The 25,847-nt window shown below is 35.4% G+C and overlaps 1 protein-coding gene across 4 annotated transcripts in view; it reads left to right on the forward strand.

The window, feature by feature from the left end:
* LOC105392404 (elongation of very long chain fatty acids protein 7) overlaps nucleotides 1–22,440 on the forward strand; it is a 37,710-nt gene extending 15,270 nt beyond the window's left edge. For 2 of the 4 annotated variants that reach the window (XM_038122440.2, XM_038122438.2), the window contains 7 exons: nucleotides 527–804; nucleotides 3,798–3,988; nucleotides 5,969–6,049; nucleotides 9,421–9,583; nucleotides 10,386–10,522; nucleotides 13,261–13,325; nucleotides 21,434–22,440. In XM_038122440.2, the coding sequence (XP_037978368.2) occupies nucleotides 705–804; nucleotides 3,798–3,988; nucleotides 5,969–6,049; nucleotides 9,421–9,583; nucleotides 10,386–10,522; nucleotides 13,261–13,325; nucleotides 21,434–21,692 (996 nt within the window). In that variant the 5' untranslated portion in view covers nucleotides 527–704 and the 3' untranslated portion in view covers nucleotides 21,693–22,440. Of the gene's footprint in view, nucleotides 1–37; nucleotides 205–526; nucleotides 805–3,797; nucleotides 3,989–5,968; nucleotides 6,050–9,420; nucleotides 9,584–10,385; nucleotides 10,523–13,260; nucleotides 13,326–21,433 lie in introns of those variants that run through there. The other 2 variants (XM_038122439.2, XM_038122441.2) reach the window with 2 other exon arrangements.
* Nucleotides 22,441–25,847: the final 3,407 nt, after the last annotated feature.

Genomic DNA, 25,847 nt, shown 5'->3' on the forward strand with positions numbered 1-25,847 from the left:
GCGTGTGGAAACGGATGGATCTGATTGGTGGAGAGAGCGCGGGATATTCAATTGTGTTTCGGACATCAGCGCTTGCGCACCTCAGGCTCGGGCGCAAATTGCGGTCGTCATTCTGATTTCTATCGAGAAATGAGATGTGCTATTGGTATTTTGTAATTTTAAATGAAAAACTAAAATGAAAAATCACATCGAAAAACAAAATCGGTATACATTTATAAATTTTATATTATTAACGATCAAAGTTTTAGTTAATTGATTAAAAGTTTTTTTTACTGTAAGACAATTTATATCATTATTTAAACATAGCATTTATTTAAAAAAAAAATGATTAGCGCATTCTCGATAAAGGTTTAATGTCTCTAACCATTTCTCGATAACCCAGCGCAGAGCACAAACTTTTATAAACTTTCTTCGTGCAAAAAGTACATGCACAATCTTTCAACCTTATTATAGATCTCTTGGGCATTCGCTAACTTTAGTAACGTGTTATATGCTTTGTTTTTAATAGTTTTTTCTTCTGTTTCAGGTGACAGCTTGCTGCCGGCAACTTGTTACCGTTCATCATCGAAGTGCCAGTGCCTCTTTCCTCGTAGCGATTCGGACTAAACAACCGCACCAAAAGCAGTCGTGAAAAAGGCTGGAATCAGCCGTAACTTTATTCAGTGAAGTGTGTGTTTTTTGTGTGATACTAAAAGACTGTCAAGATGTCCGGATTCGTGAAGATCGCGATCGACGACTACTACTCAGATAGTAATTGGACCACCATTATCAACAAATACTGGATGCTAGCTGAAAGAGTATCAGGTGAGAAAAAATATATATTTATTATTATTATTATAACTGCTAACTATGTTCCCTGTCAGACTGTAGATACCTACACTTAGAGGTGCATTGCTGTATCTACTTTGTGAAACTATATTATTACGAATTTATCTTTTATCTCTTATCATTATGAGGTAGGAAAGCGCACGTACTGTTCATGGTTCATTTAAAGAATTCATTTAAAGAAATAATTTGAGTTCAGATGAAATTTTTAAATAGTGTGCACTATCATGTTAGATATTAACTTAAGTATAAAAAATATCTGTTTAAATCTACCCAACTAAAACTACAATATTATAATATCCGCAATAAAAAATCTACCTGCTTGGTAATTATTAGGAGGGAATGTAAGTCAAATGTCAAACAACTTAAAAACTTTATCGCATTACCCCATCGATGTATGTATATCTATTTCGTCCACACTGTTAATTAATATTAATATGTTAAAAATATCAAAATACCGTTATTATTTTATTCTATGACTTTATTATTTTTATTTCTTAAAAAGCAAGCGCGCGCCTGCGTTGAACTCTTTTGTACCAAATTATTTTCGACTACGAAATTTCGTAGCATTAATAACATGATTACTTCAGTTTCATTATTATGTTAAGTTTTCTTCTTACGCGTATATGAATCTGTAGGCTAATATCTTACTGGGTAGGCATGAGTGCATTATTGCACATTTATTGATAATAGTCAGGCCTAGGCTGATATTTGTTTAAAGACAGATATTTGTACTCGGGTCTTGGGTCATAATGTGTATAGTGTAGATATATCAGCTGTCTGATACCCATAGATGGCCGTGTGCGAGATGTCCCCACATATTATTATTATTATTATTTATAAAGCTGGATTACCACTGATATACAGTTATTATAAGTAAAATGGCTACTCGAGATCTACTGTCGGGTCATTGAAGAGCAAATACTTTCTCAATAAAAATAGTTCGGAATATTCCACATTGAGCTAGGTCACGGACACGGACACAACTTTAAAATGTAACATATTATGTTTATAATTATAATGTATTATAATAATTGACGTGGAAGAAAAAAAATATTTTTTGTAAAAATGAAAATTAATAACATGTAATTTTAAATTTCATGTACAAGCATAGAATTCGAAACATGTCAATAAATTCTCTATGTAAATTATATTATATTCTCGATCGAATCAAAAATGAACATCTTTAAAAACATAATAATAATATGTTTTTTTTTTTATTATAACGGTAAGTATGTAATATGTCCAATACCAATTTCAAATCAACTGCTTAGTTTGCTCATTATCCTTCCAACCAATTCCTACAGCGATATCGATAAAATTTCACCCTGTATCACTTCAATGTTTACAAAAGAATCTCTCTTAGGTGTTAGAAACGTAAAGGCTACACAGCCAAGCCTTTCTATGCGCTAACACGGGAAATGTACCTACAGTGGTAATACTTTGAACTTTATATAGTTCTTAACACAACAGGCGTAAGAGTCGAAATTCGATAGCAGGCTTAGGATTTAATGTGGCCTCTACACTGTACTTATTCGTTGTCTGTAGAGGCGGTTCTTACCTTGACAATGGCAGAGAACTTTCACTGGTACTGATCAAAAATTTACTTGAGATGAACACGCCTATTTGACACACTACGCGATTAGTTTGTACCTGTTGCATGAGAGCCGAGTAGATTTGTCGGGGGTTCTCAGGACAGACGTCTGTTATATATGTATGTAGATAAACATCATTATATCACGATTCGCCATAAATACGGCGATGTACTTGGTATAACGCGCGTAGAACGAGTTTATCGACGTCGATAACGAACCCGTGCAGCGGGGACTGGTTTGATCCCGTGACGTGTACCGATGAGTCAATTTACCCTTTGCAGAAGCGTTGTGAAAAATTGTCCCGAACAAAGATGAGAGACCATAACAGGGTAATGATACGCACACTTGTTTTATCTGCTTGAGCCACGCGTAGGAACTAACGTCCCCTTCAACATAATAACTAAATGTTTGGTCTGGCAGGATGTCATCATGATGTGATATAGAAAGACGTGTGATGTAGTAGGTATAGTGCATACGTAATAAATTTTATTTTATCCACTTTTCCGGTAGTATGCAAATAATACAATTAGCTGCTGAATGCAAAAAAGTTTATTGCCTGCTCACTATGCGGACACAAATGTGGTTTTATTACGCGCCTTTTCAAAAATCGTGGTGATAATGACGTGTTTTGTGACCCCCTGTTGAATTATATTTAAAGTTTTAATAACAGACTAGGCATCTCATAATTATAGGAAGAACCTTGGAATTCAAAAGTCAAACCAATTGAAATACCAAACTAGATCTAAATGCTTAAATACTAATATTATTCACCTGTCTTTTGCACCACCAGAATGCAGACGAAGTTGCGATAATTATAAAAATTTGAAAGTGTAAAAGTAACTTATATATAATTGTTTTTTTTTGTAAAGTTTTGATAACTCATCTTGTTAAATTACTTGTAGTTTTCAAATCGTTGCGGTAAACGCGTTAAATAATGGAAACAGTTATACACATTTATACTTTGGAAGATATAATAATAATATTTAATCATATCTGGAGACATCTCACACACGGCCATCCGACCCCAAACTTGGCAGAGCCTGTAATATAGGTATGGGAAAGCTGATATATCTACATAAATACATAGATTGATAGGAACATATTACATAATCAACACCCAAAACCTGAGTATCTGAATTGACAAAAGTTGTTTAGGCTTACTTTATCTCTTTTCCAACACCATTCATATCAAATATATGAACAGGGGGACACTCCATTTAAGACTATAAACGAAGTTTCGTAGCGCTGCTGTGCGAGCCACGACTCTATCATATGTATTTAAAATGCCGATTGCACGACAGCTCTCGTTCCTTTTTCGTCAGTATAGAGTAACCTTCCAATTTCCTTTTAACTTTTACACCCTTCTTTTGTTTCCAGACCCTCGAGTGCAAGGATGGTTCCTGTTCGACACCCCCCTGCCCACGCTGGCCATGGTGGTGGTATACCTCTCGTTCGTGATGGTGGTAGGCCCCCTGTGGATGTCCAACAAGAAGCCCTTCCAAATAAAGAACACCCTCGTGGCGTACAATGCCTTTCAGGTGTTCCTGTCCTCGTATATGTTTTATGAGGTAACATTTACTCATTAATAATAATAGTTATCATTTTATTGACACCAGACTCAGTTTTTTTTATATTGCTTGCACGTATTTACGTGCAGTAATTATGAATTTGTAATTTTTTTGCACTTCCCTACTTTCTGCTCCTGAACCTCCTGCAGGTCGACTGGTAGAGAATGCTCTTAGCATTAAGTCCACCTGATTGTACATCTACTTTTGTAAATAGTGCAATAAAAGTATAAATAAAAAAAATAAAAAAAATTACACAGGTTTACTAGAAATAAACAGTAGGTAGGTTAGGAGTGGAGTACATAATAGCTTAGATAATAAAGGTTGGTAGGTTCATTGGTTTATTCAGTTAAATAGAAGCAGTAAGAAGGTATGTCGCACTAGGCGTAGCCTGTATTTGTTGATTTTCGTAGTACAAGGTGCAAAAGTAAGTCGGGCACTGGAGAGGCACCGCCTTAACTCTTCAAGTGTCCCTTCAGTCCTCAACTTATTTTTTCACCCTGTATATCAGAAATTATTCCAATCGTAGGTATCACCTAAATAGGTTCGGTAGATTTTAGGTAAAAATATAACACACACAATTTTTTCGTGTGCACTATACATATAAATATTAGTATGATTCGTCATCATAACCATGTTGGGGTATAATCAAATTATAATACAAGCCATATTTATGCAATTTTCGACCTCCAAACTCCAGTTTTCATGGCCACTACGATTTGAAATTTACCGTAATTACATAACGTTCCATTCACACACTGATACGCTACATAAAAATAAACCAAAACCGGTTAAAAACAAAGCGTGTACGTGAAAAAAACATAATTATTGTAACGCAACGCACCTTGACCGGTATAACTAGCCGTTTTGCTTTTAGCACGAATGTGCTACGTCCGGCCACTTACGAAAATCTTATCAATTGCCTACAACTTCCACAGTCACGTGGAAAATCGGTCAATGGCTTCAGTGATCTGATAATTAATTACATTTGTGATCTGATAATTTGATTTAAAAAATTGATAGATTTGTATACGGTTTTTGTAGGTACTAGTCGTATTTATATAATGATATATTTGGAGACATCTCACACACACACACATTAAATTGGAACCTTGGCGGCATTTTGTTCTATAAGTATAATAAGTTTAGTTCATAGCGATAGGAATGTTTATTACACAAAACGTGCACTCAGATAAAAAAAATATTAGAATAACATAATTAGGATAATATCTAGTTCCTAATCTAACACCTGTACCACCGTATGTAATCAAATACATGATTCAGACACCATGATCTATACATACGTAGAAACACGTTCATTGAGCGAAGATTTTTGGCTCATTGGTTTCAAATACATAATGTTAAATTCTAGTAAGCGTCGGACTAAACACATTTGTATATAAAATCATAATTAGTTAAATTAGATATAAAATCATAATTGCCAGGCTATGGAGTAGAAACTAAAGTACATGCTTACTGCACAGAGACTCTACCAAGTAACCTACAATTTTCTAATTGTCACGTGATCGCACCACGTTAAGACCTAGCTAAGATCTCCGTTCAATTATACACTTTAAAATAATTAGCATAAGACATTTTAAGGCTTTTCAGGACAAGTCACGGGTGCATGGGTTACTAAATTGACTTACTAGACACGCTCATCGCTCAATCCTTGACATCTTCGCTATTTTCTTGTTCTATGCGATTTTCATATTCCATTGTGAACTGGGTTTTATGTATATTAAGCTAGACATGAACGTTTTTGTAAACCTTGTCATGCTATTGCAGCAATTTTTTTATTTAAAAAAAGCGATGTGCCGTTATTTTGTCATTAAAAATAAAATTAGTCCTTAAAACGATAATGTCGCTAGATACTCGTTAAAGAACCTATGCTATGTATAAAATGATCCTCACATTCCTTTAATACATTTTCTTTTCAGATTGTATTCAGCAAAATTGACCCTTATGTGTATTTGCCCACAGCACCTAATGTCAGGCTGGTGGGGTGACTACAGCTTATCGTGTCAGCCAGTGGACTACAGTGATAGTGACAAAGCGAGACGGGTATGTGGTTTTCCTTATCTTTCTACTGTCTTCTTGCGGCCGCTACACGGGTTCGTTATCGACGTCGATAAACTCGTTTAAAGCGCGCTTCAATCACAGCCCCGTATTTATAGTGAATCGCGATATGGTGACGTATCTTCATCGATAACGAAACTGTGTAGCGGTAGCTGACGCTACTTACATTATACGCTCATACGAAGCCAAGCAAAGTCGCAGCGGGCCGAATTAATTATACCTATCTAATTATGAATAAATGTTGCGCTACAGCCCAGCCCATTTCGGCCCCCTCCCGACACCACCGTGCTCTGTGCACGTATATTTATCGGACAGGATGTGTATGTGTACACACTGTACACAGCTTTACCATAGACTAATACACTGTAGTCTAAGTCTTTACCATCATTGATTACTATCTCTTCTTAATACTTTCGCAAAGCCGCTAGACGCTGCGAAGAAATTCAAATCCATCCATGATTTGTCATTATTCTGGAACATTTAGAACTGCCACGCTGCATTTCATTGGGGGTGTATATGCTTTAGTGTAAAAGTAATCATTTGTGTCATTTTTAAAATACATGCTAGGGGTGCAAGGTGGCAAGGCCTCTCCAAAGCATTAACTGTGATTTATATACCTATGTATGTACGTTTATACCTTCGGCGCACCCTGCCAGTCAGCAACTGACGTTATAGGTACTTACTGAGAGTTAACAACCCCACACATGCTATAGTAAGAAGCCTATCTATCTAAAATCTATAGCTCCATCTAAAATCTCAGCCTACCCATATTTCTATCTAGAAGGGTTTTTCTCTAAACCACAACTTAAATCTTAGAACATTAGAAATAGCTTAGATATATGTATCTGTGCAGATATTGCATAGAAAGTGATGGTTGCAACAACTGCAGCATCAACGGTGTCAATGCCTCGCGAAGTCGGACGTCAAAGATGACTTGGCAGATGTGACATGCGATATACTGGGTGTAAATAAATAAAACCACATGATCTAGTAGGAAAACTAAACAACTATGCCGTTGTTAATGTACATTAACAACTCTCTTCTTCTTCCTTTTCTTCTTGTTTCTTTCGCCTACTGTGGAATATTGTAAGGAGGATGGATTACAAAATACATTTCCAAGGACGGGATTTATCGGAACCGCCCTAGATAGCCAACATCTTTTCTAGGAAGAATTAATGAATGTAATAATTAAAAAAAGAAACAAATTCAACTTAGTTTTTTCATATACATATAAAAATTAACAAAATTATGTATATATTTTTTAGTTATACAATATTTTCGTGTACAATGGAAGTACGTTTATTTTATTTATTCACTTATAAGAAGTAGGCACATACACAGATTTATGTATATGTAGGTGGTGTTTACCTGTGTATGTGCATACCCAATAGTTGATAAACACATATTTCCGAACATATCACATCTGCTATCTTGCTTCATCTCACGCGCAGCTAAATTCACTCTCAATGCCACTCGCTACCCATAGACACCGTTACCGGACTTTCGAACAACATGTTCTATTCTAAGTTTGAAATTTAAAAGTGAAACTTATTTTTTTTGGCAAAGAAAAGTCTGTCAATAAAATCTTACGTTTACACATACCGGATATGTAATACTTTTAGGGTAATGTTGTAGACATTTTGAAAGTTCGGATATGGGTAGCTAATAATATAATTGTAACACCTTTTTGTGTTTAAATAAAACCATTATTTTAAAATTCCATTATTTTAATTATAAATATAAGACCAATTCAAAAACCAATAATAACATTTAGCAAAACGTATATGTACATAAAAAATATATATATTAATTAAGTAAGGTATAAGGAAAATAAACTTTTTCTCGTACAATGTTCAAGCTACCAAAGATATAAGTGTGCCCCCAGTGCAAACATTTTAATACGGAAAAATGAAAGAAGCAACGAACTACGACGAAAAGTTAATCAAAAGCTTATGTGTATTATTTTAGAGTCAAACTGTTTTCACTAGGGGTGTATACTTATCTCTTTGGTTGGTTATACACTTGATTCTTCAGTCGTTCCTGACGTACTTCCTGCACTCTCTAGGGATCTCACACTGGTAGTCGATGTTGCGACGCTTGTTGCAAGAATAACCTTTCTTCTCCAAAATGCGGCAAATTTTGTCTCTAACACTTGGATAATCATTTTCAGAAAATATAACGTTTTTTTCGAATTCTAGCAGAGCCTTCCCGTATTTCTTTAAATAATATAAACGATTTAAAAATATTTGGAAAATGTTTCCACGGTTGATACACCTCTCGTACTTCCTTGAACCAATAAGGCCTGCTTTGCACAGACAAGCCTTCCGTGGGTAGCGCTTGGCTTCGCAAGCCAAATACTCGATCATTTTCCACTTGTCTTCCAATAACTCTGTAATAGCACATTTCTGACACAAACTATCATAGTCGTCTGTGTTTAGTAAACCTACTTCAATTTCTATATTCAACTCGCGAAATTCCAACCAAAGTAAAGGAATAGTTTGCAAATAAAAATAATCATGTTGGATAGGGTTTCCGCAAACATTCATCTGATATTTATATTTATCCCTGAGGTTACACTCCGATTGTTTCACGTAAAATAATGCAAACAAAATTTGCAAACCAACATTTTTCAAAATCATTTTTGAATAGTAGGTAAACTGCAATCACCTACTCGACACCTAATGACAGAAGGTATAGCGCAGGCAGTATTTATAGCTGCCTTCCGTTACACGTGTGGTAAAATAAGTGCATTTTCGTGATCGTGACAAGTGAAAAAAACATAAAAAGTCGACAATAATTAATTATGCTTACTTTTTAATACAATGCTGGCATGAATTTTAGGACTTTTCTAGATGATTCGGTCGAATTCTTCTCATCGACAATACGAATATTAACATTCCTGGTTTGGTACTTGTAGAAAATAAAAAGGAGGATTATATTCATTATATCTATTGAAGTGATATAGGGGACATGTTCCGTTTCATCCAGAAGTTAGGCAGCCAATATCCATACGTCACTGTGACCTAAGACATCTATTGTGCCCCCTATGAATCAAATCTCACTCTGCAGGTCAAGGTTTCTTACCAAATGCAAAATACAAATAATTATCTTTATTGGTATAAAGCCGTGTATCGACTGCGCGCGGCAAACCATCGAACATTGGTATCGCGCAATATAGGGACGCCTGTGCCGCGCGCGGCAGCGCTGAAATTGCATAGGTTTGCCAGGGTCGAACATAGCTCGCGCGGCAGCCGCGCACAGTCGATACACGGCCTAACAAAGGTTATATCCAAGTAAAACAAAGTTGTCGGAATTACCTTATGCCTGCACCTCTTACAAAGCTGATCTTCTTCCAGATGCTGCACCTGTGCTGGGTATACTACTTCTCCAAGCTGTCCGAGTTCGCGGACACGGTTTTCTTCGTGCTGAGGAAGAAGAAGAGCCAGATCACGTGGCTGCACCTGTACCACCACTCGCTCACGCCCTTCGAGGCCTGGGTGCTCGTCAAGTTCATTGCTGGTGAGTGGGACGCCCTACGGCCCGACGACCTTAAATTAAAATCAAATCAAATGGTATTTTTTGCCACACAACAAATACACAGAAATATAGGCTTAACCTAACATATCTATCTAATGGTATTGATTGGACGAGTAGCTGGTATAGGCTGGATGAGGAAGGACAGTTGTGGCGCTCCTTGAGAGAAACTTGTGTCTAGCGGATGATGATGAGCTGATGATTAAGATAAATGTAGGTATAATGCCTATCTATGGCCTCGTTTTTCACTTGAGTAAATCTTCCTTAGCAAGTTCTACTCAACGATAATCCAGCCAATCCCAGCGCTGGCAATACTCCTTGATATTTATGTATCACATTTTCTTATTGATTGTTTGTATAAAATATATTAAATACTTTTATTTGCACCTAGATACTATAAAGAAAAGGTCAAAAATCATAAATAGTACAAAAACGAGAAGGCCATCTTATTGCTACATATCGATCTCTGTTATGTACCACGACGGTAATTAAACTACCTTAATTACCGTTGAAGTATAAAGTTATTATATTTTTTATCAATAGTGCACAAATTAACAAAAGATAATAAAAATCCTTATTGCTTCATTATAGACACGCTTTTCTCTCTATCATGGTGGTAAATTACAAACAATCATAAAAAGTAAACTTAGGTACACCGGTTTCCAAATCATAAAAATATTGAATTAGTAAAAGTATACGGAAAGACAGGATCTTTCCTTCGGAGTTTGGACGCAGTTCGGACTTCAATATTTCCTAGAAGGGTAAATAACCCTGTTACTGTCCACAGGTGGTCACGGAACGTTCTCGAACATCGTCAACAACCTGGTGCACGTCATCATGTACGCGTACTACATGATGGCCGCCATGGGCCCGCAGTACCAAAGGTTCCTGTGGTGGAAGAAGCACCTCACCACTCTTCAACTTGTAAGTACACATTTTGTTTGAACTCGGGAACTTTGGCAGAATAGAGTGCCCTGTCTTTGATTATAGTCTATGAACCTCAGAAATCATTATCATCTTCAGCACGTAATCGAATCTTCCGCTGCTGGAAATTGGCCTTAACAAAGGATGCCATAAAACTGTTCGGCCGTCCTTATCCCAGCTACTATCAGCTAGCTTTGTCACGTCATCGGTCTTTAAATAGGTTCAGGAGATCCAAAAATATCTCTTGTCCTCTTCGAAACACCAACAGTATGACCAGGGCCATTAAAACCAGTGACCCAAAAGAAAAATAACAAGCTCACACAAATTATTATGCTTCAACTGTTTCATTTTCTTGTCTCTTTTACAAAGTAACCACATCCGTAATTGATTGAAATTGTTTCGTAAAGCGCAAAGTTGGACCAATAAGGTTGTATCCACTTTGCACCGCACCTAGAATTCTTTAGCGAAAGGACGAGAGCCGCGTGCTTGCGCAAACTGAAGCTGCTAGGATCTATGTGGGATACGCGCACGGATGAGTTACTTGCTGCACGATTAGCATGCTATTGTAAATTAAATTGCAGCAATAGTGCAACAAAGAAGGCCAGATGCAATAGCAAAGTCAAGTAGATAAATTACGAGTATTTTTCGTTATTAACAAACATAATGATGACGATAAGCTTTTTGTAAGCAATGAAAACCCTCATATGATCTGTGAAAACAAAACATCACTTTGCTATTCAGCGTATCTTTACGTTGTTGCAAACAGGTAAACAGATAAACACATCTTATAAGACCCTTTTTTCTCTCGGGGTATACAAGAAGTGAGTGTCGAAAGCTAGCTAGGAGTACCAGGATCGCAGGCTACGCTGAAGGTTGCCGCGGGTTGCAACACCCGCCCCGGGCCAAGCGGAACGCGCCGTATCCTTTCTCTGTAGTGTGACCATGAGGGGATGAAAGTGGCGGGACATTTATTATTTACCGTAGGGTTATATACTTACCATCCTTTTTCTGAATATTTGAATGAGGATAGCCGAGGACTGAGTGTTTCTAAGGCCTACTTCCATCAATGGACTATGTTTACTAAAAATAACGATGATAAGAATCAAATCGTAACGACTTTTGTTCATATTTAATTATAGTTAATATAAGAATTGTATCACATAACTTGCACTTGACCGGTATTAGAAACTTCTTCAAGTCGCTTGAGCAAGCAACTCGGTCAAGTATCATTGCTTACCCTTGAATTGCACAGAGTATTAATGTGTGAAAGAAAACCATTAATATCACAACACGTACCTACTTCCAAAAGTGACGGCTACATTCATCACATTATTAATTAGAGTAGGTATTCGTAGTAGGCTCTGAAAGTACCTATCTACCTACTAGCTAACGAACATAATTGTTTTCAAATTTATTATCTATGTCATATACCTACTTATAAATTAGGTAGCCATTAATTTGATTTTTAAATTTTAATTATTTAAGTATTTATGAAAACGTATAGAATACTGATGTAGAATGAAGAAGTACAATAACGATGAAATATACTTGTTAATAGTCCAATTACTACAAACAATAGTTGTTATTTACTAACGGAATAATGTTTATTAGAACAATTTAAATTATAAGATCTTAACCCAACACCTTAATAATGTAACGGAATCAATGGAAACCTTCTACCGATCATCAATACTCAAACTAAAAACATTTTAGCCACCGTACAGTAATAAACGATGATATCGCAAGATAACAATCTCGACACGAGTAACAAAGCTATTATAAATAAGCAAAAAAGCAGGTATATTGACTCTTATAACCCAATGGCCTATTAACATTTGAATGTATTGCTTTTAATTATATAGCACAGTTACTTGCTGTCACGAACAGGCAAGATGTTGACTAATGAATATTGTTGCACAAAGGATTTGTATGAAGTATGATCATAGACCTGGGTCTGATGAGCCCAAAGCTAGATCAAGATAGCTTTCAGCATGTAGCTGATGCTTTTGTGTAGGTACTTCTATATTGTATTGTTGCAAAATGAAAACTATAATATACTTTCTTTCATTTAAATTGGCAAGTGGTATCCTACTGTGAACCTATCTCATTAATTTTGTAATATTTGTAAAAGTATATGATTATAGTACCAACCAAATAAACACTCATTGTTTTGGTTATAGTGAATATTTTTTAAGTGTCCGAACAAAAATGAAAAGTATGAAATCTTCTAAAACTAGCTTCAATGAATTTGTTATTGGCCCTTGAAGTTAGTAAATATTGCATCTTACACCCAAATTTTCCGCAAATCCCAATTCCCAAGCCGCGTGGTCGCCCTAGGGTGGCATTCAAAAGCGTTGCAGTTCAAGAATGTTTCCTTTCGTCAAGAAACACCGATCGAAATTAATACGGCCTCATGCTTGTTGCACAACGTAAATGAGCTAGACCTAGTGAGAAAACCTGATGTATCGAAATTTCTTGACACATTCTGCGGGGTTTAAGATAGGTGCTATGAATTGATTGGGGTTTTTGTACACTATTTCTTCAACAGAGAAAAATGCTTCTAGATTTTTACCAGACGTGTTGGGATACTATTTCGAATAGATACTTAATAGTGCGTTTAGCTTTGTATAGAATATACATTGTAATGTATCGCGAAGTAATTTAAACGAACGTACGACCGAAATTAATGTGTGTATGTGTAATGTGTCTACAATAACATGATTTTCTTTTCTTTTCAGGCCCAATTCTTCATGGTGCTGTTCCACTCAATAAGTGCTCTGGTATACGACTGTGGATATCCAAAGTGAGTATCCACTACCTATAATATATCTTAACCATTACGATCATGATATATACTTATTCATAGTGCTACGTATGAACCTGCATGAACATAATCATGTTAAAAAAATGCCGTCTGCTTTAATATTAAAAAAAACTTTGCGCACAGGTAGTCTATATTTAATAGAATACTAGGTGTATAGTTTTTTATAATATTTGATTGAAATCGGCTAGAATCCCAAACAAGATATTTCACAAATTTACAGTAAACTGTACAGTTGAAAGTTAAAATAACTAAACTGAATGTGAGAGCTACATCAGTGCAATTCTGGACTTTCGTACAATCGTATTGCGATTCTTAGAAAATTTGCTATTTGAATATTATGCAAGAATTTATGAAAAATTACATTTCGGGTCGCGAAACCGGTGAGGAATCTGCGTTAATATACATAGATACGTTTTGATAATGTCCTCATCCTCATGTCCCAATAATACAGTACAAAGTAAGTTACAAAAAATAACCTGCGTGAAGTTAGCAGCCTAAAGTTAGCAGCCTTTGAATAGCCGACCAAATTAAGATGGTCACTTCAGTCATTGCATACTTTATCAATTAAAACACGTAAAAAGCCCCAAAAACATTGGAATAACAATGCTAGGTATTCATATAAACACTATAATATGTTCTAAAATAAAAAAAATACAAAAAATACGACGTTTACTTACCGACGCCCTTGTTGGTTAATGAATATTTTGTATGGGGGCACCAAGATGCCATAGACCTGCCAGCATCTCACCTGGTTTATTATGTGTGTTGACTCATTATAAAACACTGACAGAAGTTTCATCAACATTGAAACGGTATAGCAGGTGTCCAGGAGCCACTTTCTGACAGATTTTGGGTAAAAATTTACAATATTTCACGAATAATCAAGTTTGCAGGTGGAACCTGAAGGAATTCAGCTGCAAATGATAGTTCATATGAAAGGTATTATTAATACCTAGAAACGGTTTTCAGCAATTTCAGATAAAATGACTTTTGGTGAATATTCAAGGGGAAGATCAGAAAATAAAAGTTAAATAAATAAATAAAATGCAATAATTATAAGTTATTTTTATTTTTTATATTATTTGACTGTATTATGTGATACTAATTTATATTTTAATTTTTAATGTATATTTCAATTTGTAAACTATATGGGAAATATCCTGAAATAAAGAATTTATTATTTATTATTATTATTATTATTAGCAGCCCAAGATTACCATTTTGTATGGGGGCACCAAGATGCCATAGACCTGCCAGGATCTCACCTGGTGTATTATGTGTGTTGACTCATTATAAAACACTGACAGAAGTTTCATCAACATTGAAACGGTATAGCAGGTGTCCAGGAGCCACTTTTTGACAGATTTTGGGTGAAAAATTGACAATATTTCACGAATATTCAAGTTTGCAGGTAGAACCTGAAAGAATTCAGCTGCAAATGATAGTTCATATGAAAGGTATTATTATTACCTAGAAACTGTTTTCAGCAATTTCAGATTAAATGACTTTTGGTGAATATTCAAGGGGAAGATCAGAAAATAAAAGTTAGCAGCCCAAGATTAACATTTTGTATGGGGGCACCAAGATGCCATAGACCTGCCAGCATCTCACCTGGTTTATTATGTGTGTTGACTCATTATAAAACACTGACAGAAGTTTCATCAACATTGAAACGGTATAGCAGGTGTCCAGGAGCCACTTTCTGACAGATTTTGGGTAAAAATACACAATATTTCACGAATAATCTAGTTTGCAGGTGGAATCTGAAGAAAATCAGCAGTATATGAAAGTTCATATGAAAGGTATTATTAATACCTAGAAACATTTTTCAGCAATTTCAGATAAAATGACTTTTGGTGAATATTCAAGGGGAAAATCAGAAAATAAAAGTTAGCAGCCCAAGATTACCATTTTGTATGGGGGCACCAAGATGCCATAGACCTGCCAGCATCTCACCTGGTTAATTATGTGTGTTGACTCATTATAAAACACTGACAGAAGTTTCATCAACATTGAAACGGTATAGCAGGTGTCCAGGAGCCACTTTCTGACAGGTTTTGGGTAAAAATTTACAATATTTCACGAATAATCAAGTTTGCAGGTGGAACCTGAAGGAATTCAGTTGCAAATGATAGTTCATATGAAAGGTATTATTAATACCTAGAAACGGTTTTCAGCAATTTCAGATAAAATGACTTTTGGTGAATATTCAAGGGGAAGATCAGAAAATAAAAGTTAGCAGCCCAAGATTACCATTTTGTATGGGGGCACCAAGATGTCATAGACCTGCCAGCATCTCACCTAGTTTATTATGTGTGTTGAATCATTATAAAACACTGACAGAAGTTTCATCAACATTGAAACGGTATAGCAGGTGTCCAGGAGCCACTTTCTGACAGTTTTTGGGTAAAAATTTACAATATTTCACGAATATTCAAGTTTGCAGGTGGAACCTGAAGGAATTCAGCTGCAAATGATAGTTCATATGAAAGGTATTATTAATACCTAGAAACGGTTTTCAGCAATTTCAGATAAAATGACTTTTGGTGAATATTCAAGGGGAAAATCAGAAAATAAAAGTTAGCAGCCCAAGATTACCATTTTGTATGGGGGCACCAAGATGCCATAGACCTGCCAGCATCTCACCTAGTTTATTATGTGTGTTGAATCATTATAAAACACTGACAGAAGTTTCATCAACATTGAAACGGTATAGCAGGTGTCCAGGAGCCACTTTCTGACAGATTTTGGGTAAAAATACACAATATTTCACGAATAATCTAGTTTGCAGGTGGAACGCTCCTGGCCACCTGCTATACCGTTTCAATGTTGATGAAACTTCTGTCAGTGTTTTATAATGAGTCAACACACATAATAAACCAGGTGAGATGCTGGCAGGTCTATGGCATCTTGGTGCCCCCATACAAAATGTTAATCTTGGGCTGCTAACTTTTATTTTCTGATCTTCCCCTTGAATATTCACCAAAAGTGATTTAATCTGAAATTGCTGAAAATGGTTTCTAGGTATTAATAATACCTTTCATTTGAACTATCATTTTAAGCTGATTTCCTTCAGGTTCCACCTGCAAACTAGATTATTCGTGAAATATTGTGTATTTTTACCCAAAATCTGTCAGAAAGTGGCTCCTGGACACCTGCTATACCGTTTCAATGTTGATGAAACTTCTGTCAGTGTTTTATAATGAGTCAACACACATAATAAAACAGGTGAGATGCTGGCAGGTCTGTGGCATCTTGGTGCCCCCATACAAACTGTTAATCTTGGGCTGCTAACTTTTATTTTCTGATCTTCCACTTAAATATTCACCAAAAGTAATTTAATCTTAAATTGCTGAAAACCGTTTCTAGGTATTAATAATACCTTTCATATGAACTATCATTTGCAGCTGAATTCTTTCAGGTTCTACCTGCAAACTTGAATATTCGTGAAATATTGTCAATTTTTCACCCAAAATCTGTCAGAAAGTGGCTCCTGGACACCTGCTATACCGTTTCAATGTTGATGAAACTTCTGTCAGTGTTTTATAATGAGTCAACACACATAATAAATCAGGTGAGATGCTGGCAGGTCTATGGCATCTTGGTGCCCCCATACAAAATGGTAATCTTGGGCTGCTAACTTTAATTTTCTGATCTTCCCTTTGAATATTCACCAAACGTCATTTTATCTGAAATTGCTGATAACCGTTTCTAGGTATTAATAATACCTTTCATATGAACTATCACTTCTAGCTGATTTTCTTCAGATTCCACCTGCAAACTAGATTATTCGTGAAATATTGTGTATTTTTACCCAAAATCTGTCAGAAAGTGGCTCCTGGACACCTGCTATACCGTTTCAATGTTGATGAAACTTCTGTCAGAGTTTTATAATGAGTCAACACACATAATAAACTAGGTGAGATGCTGGCAGGTCTATGGCATCTTGGTGCCCCCATACAAAATATCCATTAACCAACAAGGGCGTCAGTAAGTAAACGTCGTATTTTTTAGTAATTTGTTTATTTTAGAACATATGAAGTGTTTATATGAATATCTAACATTATTATTCCCATGTATTTGGTGCTTTTTACGTGTTCTAATTGATAAAGTATGCAATGACGGAAGTGGCCATCTTAATTTGGTCGGCTATTCAAAGGCTGCTAACTTTAGGCTGCTAACTTCACACACCTCAAAAAATATCATGTAATAATATGTATAATATTAAACTTTGTGGACAAATGACATAATAAATGCATGGAAGTAATAAGTCCTAGCGTGTTTTGAAACTATACAAGGCCAGAACGCAGAGGTTGGGACTGCTCGCGTATATTTTCAAATTAAAATGGTGCCATGATTTACTTGAAAGTATACAAGGCCATTACGCACTAATCGCGTATATTTTCAAGTAAGTTGGGCCAAAATTATGGCTTGAAAATATACTGCAGCAGTTACCACTGCGTACTAATCGTGTATATTTTCAAGTGCCAAGCGGCAATGCGAGCACTTGAAACTATACGTGATTAGTTACCAGGTAGCCCTTTTGAATTGTTGCTCTCTCTTTCTTTCATGCGAAATAGAAATAAGTCTATTGCTTTCTAAACATTGCATCATCATTCCGCACTTGGCATTGTTTTCGTAGCGTGTTTTGAAACTATACAAGGCCAGAACGCACCCATAGTGTACTAGCACTGTATAGTTTCAAGTGAAAAAAATAAATATTTTACTTGAAAATATACACGATTTGTGCGTACTAATCGCGTATACTTTCAAGTTGGGATTTATTGAATCGTACTTGAAAATATACATTGCTATTACGCATATTGCTTGATTGGCGTACTTGTCGCATATAATTTATACCTACTTGCTGATTCTAATTTACTTAACTATTTCGTTAAATGTAAATGACTACAATTGACTTGTTCTGCCTGCAATACCTGTAAAATGATAATAAATGAAGATGAACAAGCTCTAATTTGATTGATAAATTGATATTTATAGCAATCATACTTGCAAGTAAGCATACCTACTAATATCTTATTATTTAAATGAATTAAGAGTAATACCTACTACACTCCTGAACGGATAAGACTAGCTTAATGACGCCGTCGGCAATATTAAAGTGCATTTAACAGCGCATCAAAATATTATTATAACCAACTAAAATAGTAAATTTTGATCAAATTTTTAATTTAATGGTTTAAAAAAAATAGGGTCATTTAGTGTTGACTTTTTGCTACTTGGACTTATTCATTGCTCGTGAGTGTAGTAAGTATTACCCTATAGACCTATTATAGACATATTTTTCATCAAGTTTTGAATTCACCGTAATTGTCTTTTATGAATTGTTCTACACCCTCTCATGAGATAATTTTTTCTATTAACAACAGTTCTACAGTTTAATATCAATTTACTTTTTAACTTACGGTGTAAACAAAAAACACGTTACGAAATTAATGCCAAGTGCGGAATGATGATGCAATGTTTAGAAAGCAATAGACTTATTACTATTTCGCATGAAAGAAAGAGAGAGCAACAATTCAAAAGGGCTACCTGGTAACTAATCACGTATAGTTTCAAGTGCTCGCATTGCCGCTTGGCGCTTGAAAATATACACGATTAGTACGCAGTGGTAACTGCTGCAGTATATTTTCAAGCCATAATTTTGGCCCAACTTACTTGAAAATATACGCGATTAGTGCGTAATGGCCTTGTATACTTTCAAGTAAATCATGGCACCATTTTATTTTGAAAATATACGCGAGCAGTCCCAACCTCTGCGTTCTGGCCTTGTATAGTTTCAAAACACGCGTTTTCGTAACTTTTTTTTTGTTTACATCGTACAGTTTAAAAGTAAATTGATTTAAGATTTAAATTAAACTGTTTTTAATAGTCAAAATTATCTCAGAAGAGGGTGTTGAACAATTCATAAAAGACAATTACTTACGGTGAATTCAAAACTTGATGAAAAATATGTTTGTAATAGGTCTATAGGGTTAATACCTACTACACTCACGAGCAATGAATTAGTCCAAGTAGCAAAAAGTCAACACAAAATGACTAAATTTTTAAAAACATTTATATTAGAATTTGATCAAAATTTACGTTTTTAGTTGGTTATAATATTTTGATGCGCTGTTAAATGTAATGTAATATTGCCGATGGCTTCATTAAGCTAGTCTTTTCCGTTCAGGAGCTATCGTCACTGGAACTTTTTCATTGCTCGTGAGTGTAGCAGGTATTACTCTTAATTCATATAAATAATAAGAGATTAGTATTCTTGCTTGCAAGTATGATTGTTATAAATATCAATTTATAAATCAAATTAGAGCTTTTTCATCTTTATTTATAAACATTCTATAGGTATGACAGGCAGAACAAGTAAATTATAGTCATGTACATTTACCTTAATAGTTAAGTAAATCAGAATCAGCATGTAGGTATAAATTATATGCGATAAGTACGCCAATCAAGCAATGTGCGTAATAGCAATGTATATTTTCAAGAACGATTCAGAAAATCCCAACTTGAAAGTATACGCGATTAGTACGCACAAATCGTGTATATTTTCAAGTAAAATATAAATTTTTTTCACTTGAAACTATACAGTGCTAGTACACTATGGGTGCGTTCTGGCCTTGTATAGTTTCAAAACACGCTAAGTCCTAATAAATGTGAAAGATCGTGATAATTTTTAGTTACTCTTTCACGAGAAAAATCCTGAAATATTTTCTTTAGAATAACGGAATGGAAATAAACAACAATTTAAAATAACAATTAACATAAAATAACTCATTGACATGCACTTAAAATTTTAAATTAGTGTTTTAGTATGTACCAGCACGGATATTAATATAGGTAGGTAATACTAAGTAGAATTATCAGTAAAGGATTGAATTTGTCTTCGGAATATGGCGATCGATCCTCGTAAATGTATATTTAATCACTACTACTGCATACAGAAGCCAATAGCTTAGGATATTGTAGTTATGACCAATGACATGTGAGGTGAAATTGGGAAAAAGAAAGTACTATGCTAAAAACTAAATTTACTAAAATTCTACTATGCTAAAAATGACACCACTGTCGGACATGTAGTCCTAAAACCAATAAGTATAACAATAAAGTTAAAATATTTTGTAATTGTAAAAGCCCAGGTGTATACCAAAATCTTTCATACATATAATAAGAACACATAAACGCCTGAAGGAAAACTGTGTGATTTTCACAATAATAATAAAAAGTAAGTGTTCATTTATAAAATGTTGCAGCGGATAGGCTAACGCAATGTATCTAGATCACGGGTTTTTGTTTGAGACCTAATATGCAACACCTATCATCGAAATATCAGGTTTCCCATGGCCTTATTTTGTGAAGTGAGTTTTGTTTAGTCATATTTTCTTAGCAATAAGATACCTACATTATTATAATTTTGAACAGAGCAGACTAACTATGAACTGGGAGGAACATGCGTAACCCTATGACTTAAATTGTCCGTGGTATCATCAGAAAAAATCTAGATACATAGGTACCTTATACCTTATATTCTTAAAAAATTTACAGCATTATGACAAAATATTGTTTTTTTTGTCTAGTTACTAAATTCAAAATTGCATTATTTTGTCTTAAATGTCTGGTTTATCTAATTGAATACGCAATGTGCCACTTTGATTCACCGATAAACAAAATAGAAAGTTCAAAGTCAATCTATTGAAATATAAGTATGGGAACTTCATTCAATACTATAGAGATCTATAGAAATCTCTCCGGTGTTCAAAAGTCCAACTTGACAAAAATATTTTCACTAACGATCTACAGGTTATCTTTCGCAAGTTGGCGCGCCTGCGTTGTTGCGCTAAACTGTGCAACCTGCAATGCACATCAGTACACTGCAAAGGAAATCAGGGCTTGTGTAGCAAATCTCAACTAGTAGCACTTCCCTATAACCTTATTTAGCAACTCCATCACTTTGCGACACCTGAACGAATCTCTTTGTCAATCTTCAACTGAAGTTGTTATATTGTCAACATTGATAAGTATTTTACTATTTACATCGGTTTTCTTACTTATTTCTTTACCTTCCACAGGATCATCGCTGCTGGTCTCATCCTCCACTCGACCATCTTCATCGTCCTGTTCATGAACTTCTACATCCGAAGCTACCAGCCGAAGCCGAGAGACCCCCCGACCAAGGTCCCCGTGGCTGATGCTTCCAACAACAACAATGATGCCAAAGTTCCAAATGGCCACGCCAAAATGAACGGATACACCAACGGCCACATCAAAAATGGTTACACGAATGGCCATGTCATCACAGATGCCACACAGAAGGAGAAAGTCCAATAGTCAAAATTTTAGATGTAGTCGATATGCAGAGTCATTCTGCAAGGGATATTAGTTTACGATTTAACCTGTGGATAATAGTTACCGTCGCTTATGTTATTAAACTTGTTATGTTGTCCTTTCTTGTAAATTTTTCACTTTGATTTTCGCTGTACGAAGCAAACTTTTGGTCCAGTTGAATGGTGATGTAGTTGGTTACCGCTCCTTATTGTGAGGAGTATTTCTTCCAGTGATGTTTGTTATGTATATTTTATATTTAGGAATGTTGTAATGTAAGCGACGCTAAATGTAGATATTATATTGTTAAGTAGGTATGTCTGTCTTCCACTGCGAGCTAAGCTCAGGTTTAGTAATTAGATTGAACTGTAACAAATAGTTGTGTAAATATGTACCTGGATTTATATATAGGTATTGTAATAACTATTTAATTGTTGTTTTGTTTATTTTACTGTCTCCGATTAAATTGTCCTTTTTCGGTTTACTCGTAAACTACCTCATTTCTACCGTCCAGTTTTTCTCCTATTATTATTTAAGTTTAGTTCGTTCGTCCGTCCGCATTAAGCTTTATTTAGATGTAAATGTAGTGTTAATTTATTTATCTTTTTGTTCAGATTTTGTTTTACTTTCTTGATCATCTATTTGATTGTAAATAATCAAGAATGTTATTATTTTACTTACCAGTAAATGGACCAAAAATACCAAATTTTGTATATTTTCTAAAATTTACAGTTATGTATGCTGTTTTTTTTGCAATTTTTAACCGACTTCAAAAAAAGGAGGAGGTTCTCAATTCGTCGGGATCTTTTTTTTTTTTTTTTATATTTTTTTTTATGTATGTTCACCGATTACTCCGCCGTTTATGAACCGATTTTGAAAATTCTTTTTTTGTTGTATTGGGTTGAGCTTCCAGGTGGTCCCATTTTTTTTTCAGAATTTTATCTCACCCCCAAGGGTGGGTAAAGGGGTAAAAACAGGGTATGAATTTAAATTTTGGGCACATATTAACCGATTCTAATGAAATTAAGAACGTAAATATAGTTCTTATAACAAAAAAATATGATGGTGACCTTGAGCTGATCTGATGATGGAAACGGAAGGCAGTCAGGGGAACTCCTCAACGGTATATAGCAACTACTTCGTGTTTAGGCTTGAATGATTCGTATTGATTAGTAGGACATTTTGGTATCATTTGCACCTTACTTTTGATTGAAAATTATTACAAATAAACTAAAAACTATTAAATAAAATAATAATTAAAAAAATTAAAAAACCGACTTCAAAAAACCACTAAAATGTAAGAAATAATTTAAGGTTTACACAAATTCTACTCGTATGAGACAGTACAAATATACCTAAGCAGGAACTGTTCTTTTTTGAAGTTGGTGCCATATTTCTTCAGATTACTTTGTCACCGCACCAACATCAAAAAAGAACAGTTCCTGCTTAGGTATATTTGTACTGTCTCATACGAGTAGAATTTGTGTAAACCTTAAATTATTTCTTACATTTTAGTGGTTTTTTGAAGTCGGTTTTTTAATTTTTTTAATTATTATTTTATATAACGATACGATCCAAACAAATTCAAGGTCTATACTTTATTCCAATGTTGAACTTGAGCAATCAATTAATTATTCAACGAAAAAGCCATTGGGTCATGGTTTACACTCGATTTAACAAACAACTTTCATTATTTTTTATTCTTCTCTTGACAATGATTATTAAAAAATAATTGTAATTTTGTATAAATTGTAGGTAATCATTTGTAAAAATATATTAAAGTTATATTTCAGACTGTATATTGTTATGTAGCTCCCAGTGGAAGCTGCAGTTCTAGTACGAACACAGGGTATGCCGATGTAGTACCAACCATACCAGTCAGTTATAGGTAAAAATTGTATTTTAAAATAGTACATAGGTGTTGTATACAGAGTGTAAGTATAGGCTATAAAATGATGTATTATATACATTTGTATAACTTTTTTTTGTATAAATGGAAATAAAATTTTCGACTCATGAGTTGTTGTTTTTTATATCCTATATATTATGTGGTCCTTGGGTTGAATTCCCCAAATAACGATTAAATTGTTTTTATAACCTATACATGGTATACAAGTTTGGTTAGGATTAGGATATAAGCTAGTAGGACTCTTAGGTGAGTTTGTAACAAAACATCATTAATAAGCTGATCGATAAAGAGCCAGGCTAGGAATTGCTATCGCGGTGAAAGCCTCGGCCAGTGAGATTAACATCAGGGGGTTACTCTCTAAATCACCGAACGGACGAACAAGAATTGTCGCGCCATCGGCACGCTCAATCTCAATACAATGAGATAGAGTCGAGGTTATCGCTACATTTTTGTTTTTCCCAAGCTTTGAAGCGCTGCACTAGGGCTCCCACACATAAACACGACACGATGTCGCATCGTGCCACGACGCGGCGTCGTTTCACGATACGACGTCGCGTCGCGGAAATTTACGACTACCATCGTAAAAAAAACACGACATCGTAACGTAAAGTTCCGCGGCACGATGCCGTCGATACAACATTCATTCCCTAAAAATGGACCGCAGTAGACGCGTACTGCTTCTGCTGTTAATAAGAAGACGAAGAAAGAAAAGACAGATACTCAGAAGATACTGGATCCACCCATTTCTTTCAACAATGAATAATGGGAGTCACTTTTTAAAGAAGTACAATGCCTTGAAAATTGACCACAACAAGTTCGTGTATCGACACACACGTAACGACGTCGCGTCGTGAATTTACGCGACGCGACGTCGTATCGTGAAACGACGCCGCGTCGTGGCACGATGCGACATCGTGTCGTGTTTATGTGTGATAGGGCTCCCACACATAAACACGACACGATGTCGCATCGTGCCACGACGCGGCGTCGTTTCACGATACGACGTCGCGTCGCGGAAATTTACGACTACCATCGTAAAAAAAACACGACATCGTAACGTAAAGTTCCGCGGCACGATGCCGTCGATACAACATTCATTCCCTAAAAATGGACCGCAGTAGACGCGTACTGCTTCTGCTGTTAATAAGAAGACGAAGAAAGAAAAGACAGATACTCAGAAGATACTGGATCCACCCATTGCTTTCAACAATGAATAATGGGAGTCACTTTTTAAAGAAGTACAATGCCTTGAAAATAGACCACAACAAGTTCGTGTATCGACACGTAACGACGTCGCGTCGTGAATTTACGCGACGCGACGTCGTATCGTGAAACGACGCCGCGTCGTGGCACGATGCGACATCGTGTCGTGTTTATGTGTGGGAGCCCGTAGCCCGGTTCTATCTCGTTGTAAATGACAATTCTTATTCGTTCGTTTGCCGATTTAGAGGGTGACCCCGCAGTCGCTGACTGCCCAGGGAGCAGCAACGAATATAAGGAACAGGTGATAGGACACTCGACTAGACTCTTTGTGAGTTTCACCCCAGATTTAAGAATAATATAGGCGGTAGAGGTATTAATAAGTTAAAAACTATCAAAATGATTCACTATGTAGTAAACCGTACAAAAACACTTGTTGTAAGTAATTTTGTTTCATTATTACTGTGAATCTGAATCTTGTATAAGTTTGTTGAAGGCATAGAATAGAACAACGCGGACTCGGTTGAAGCCTCAGACCACTCATTCTCAATGGTTGAATGGGACTTAAACAAACGTATGTTGCTCAACTTGCCATCTATTGAAAGTGTGAGGAACTTCTTGTTATGCTTAGTTAGCAATAAAAGCACCGGCCGATCAGGCGTAGCTCCCAAGACTACTAATAATAATGCGGTATAGCAGCAGATGTTGTGCATTTTTAAATGGATTTTAGAGATGTCACTATTTTACTAAAGCTGTGCATGTTGATATTTTGATATTCGTCTATCGTCTCGGCGATATTACTTATTAAGTTATGTATTTATCTTATAAGTTGGGTAGGAAGGTTACACATTGCCGAAGTCATTTATTTTATAAAATGAGTGATAAGTGTATCTATACCTTTTGTAATTTATTAATTTAGTGTCATTAAAGACAGCAATTCGGTGGTTTCTCTCCCCTCTCTGACTAATTTGTCTGCCCTAAACCAGAACCCTACTTCAAAACTGACAGACCATTTTTGTGACCTATAAGTGAAATGTTCTCACATACAATAA

The sequence above is a fragment of the Plutella xylostella genome, chromosome 22 (assembly GCF_932276165.1).
Source record: "Plutella xylostella chromosome 22, ilPluXylo3.1, whole genome shotgun sequence".
Lineage (NCBI taxonomy): Eukaryota > Metazoa > Arthropoda > Insecta > Lepidoptera > Plutellidae > Plutella > Plutella xylostella.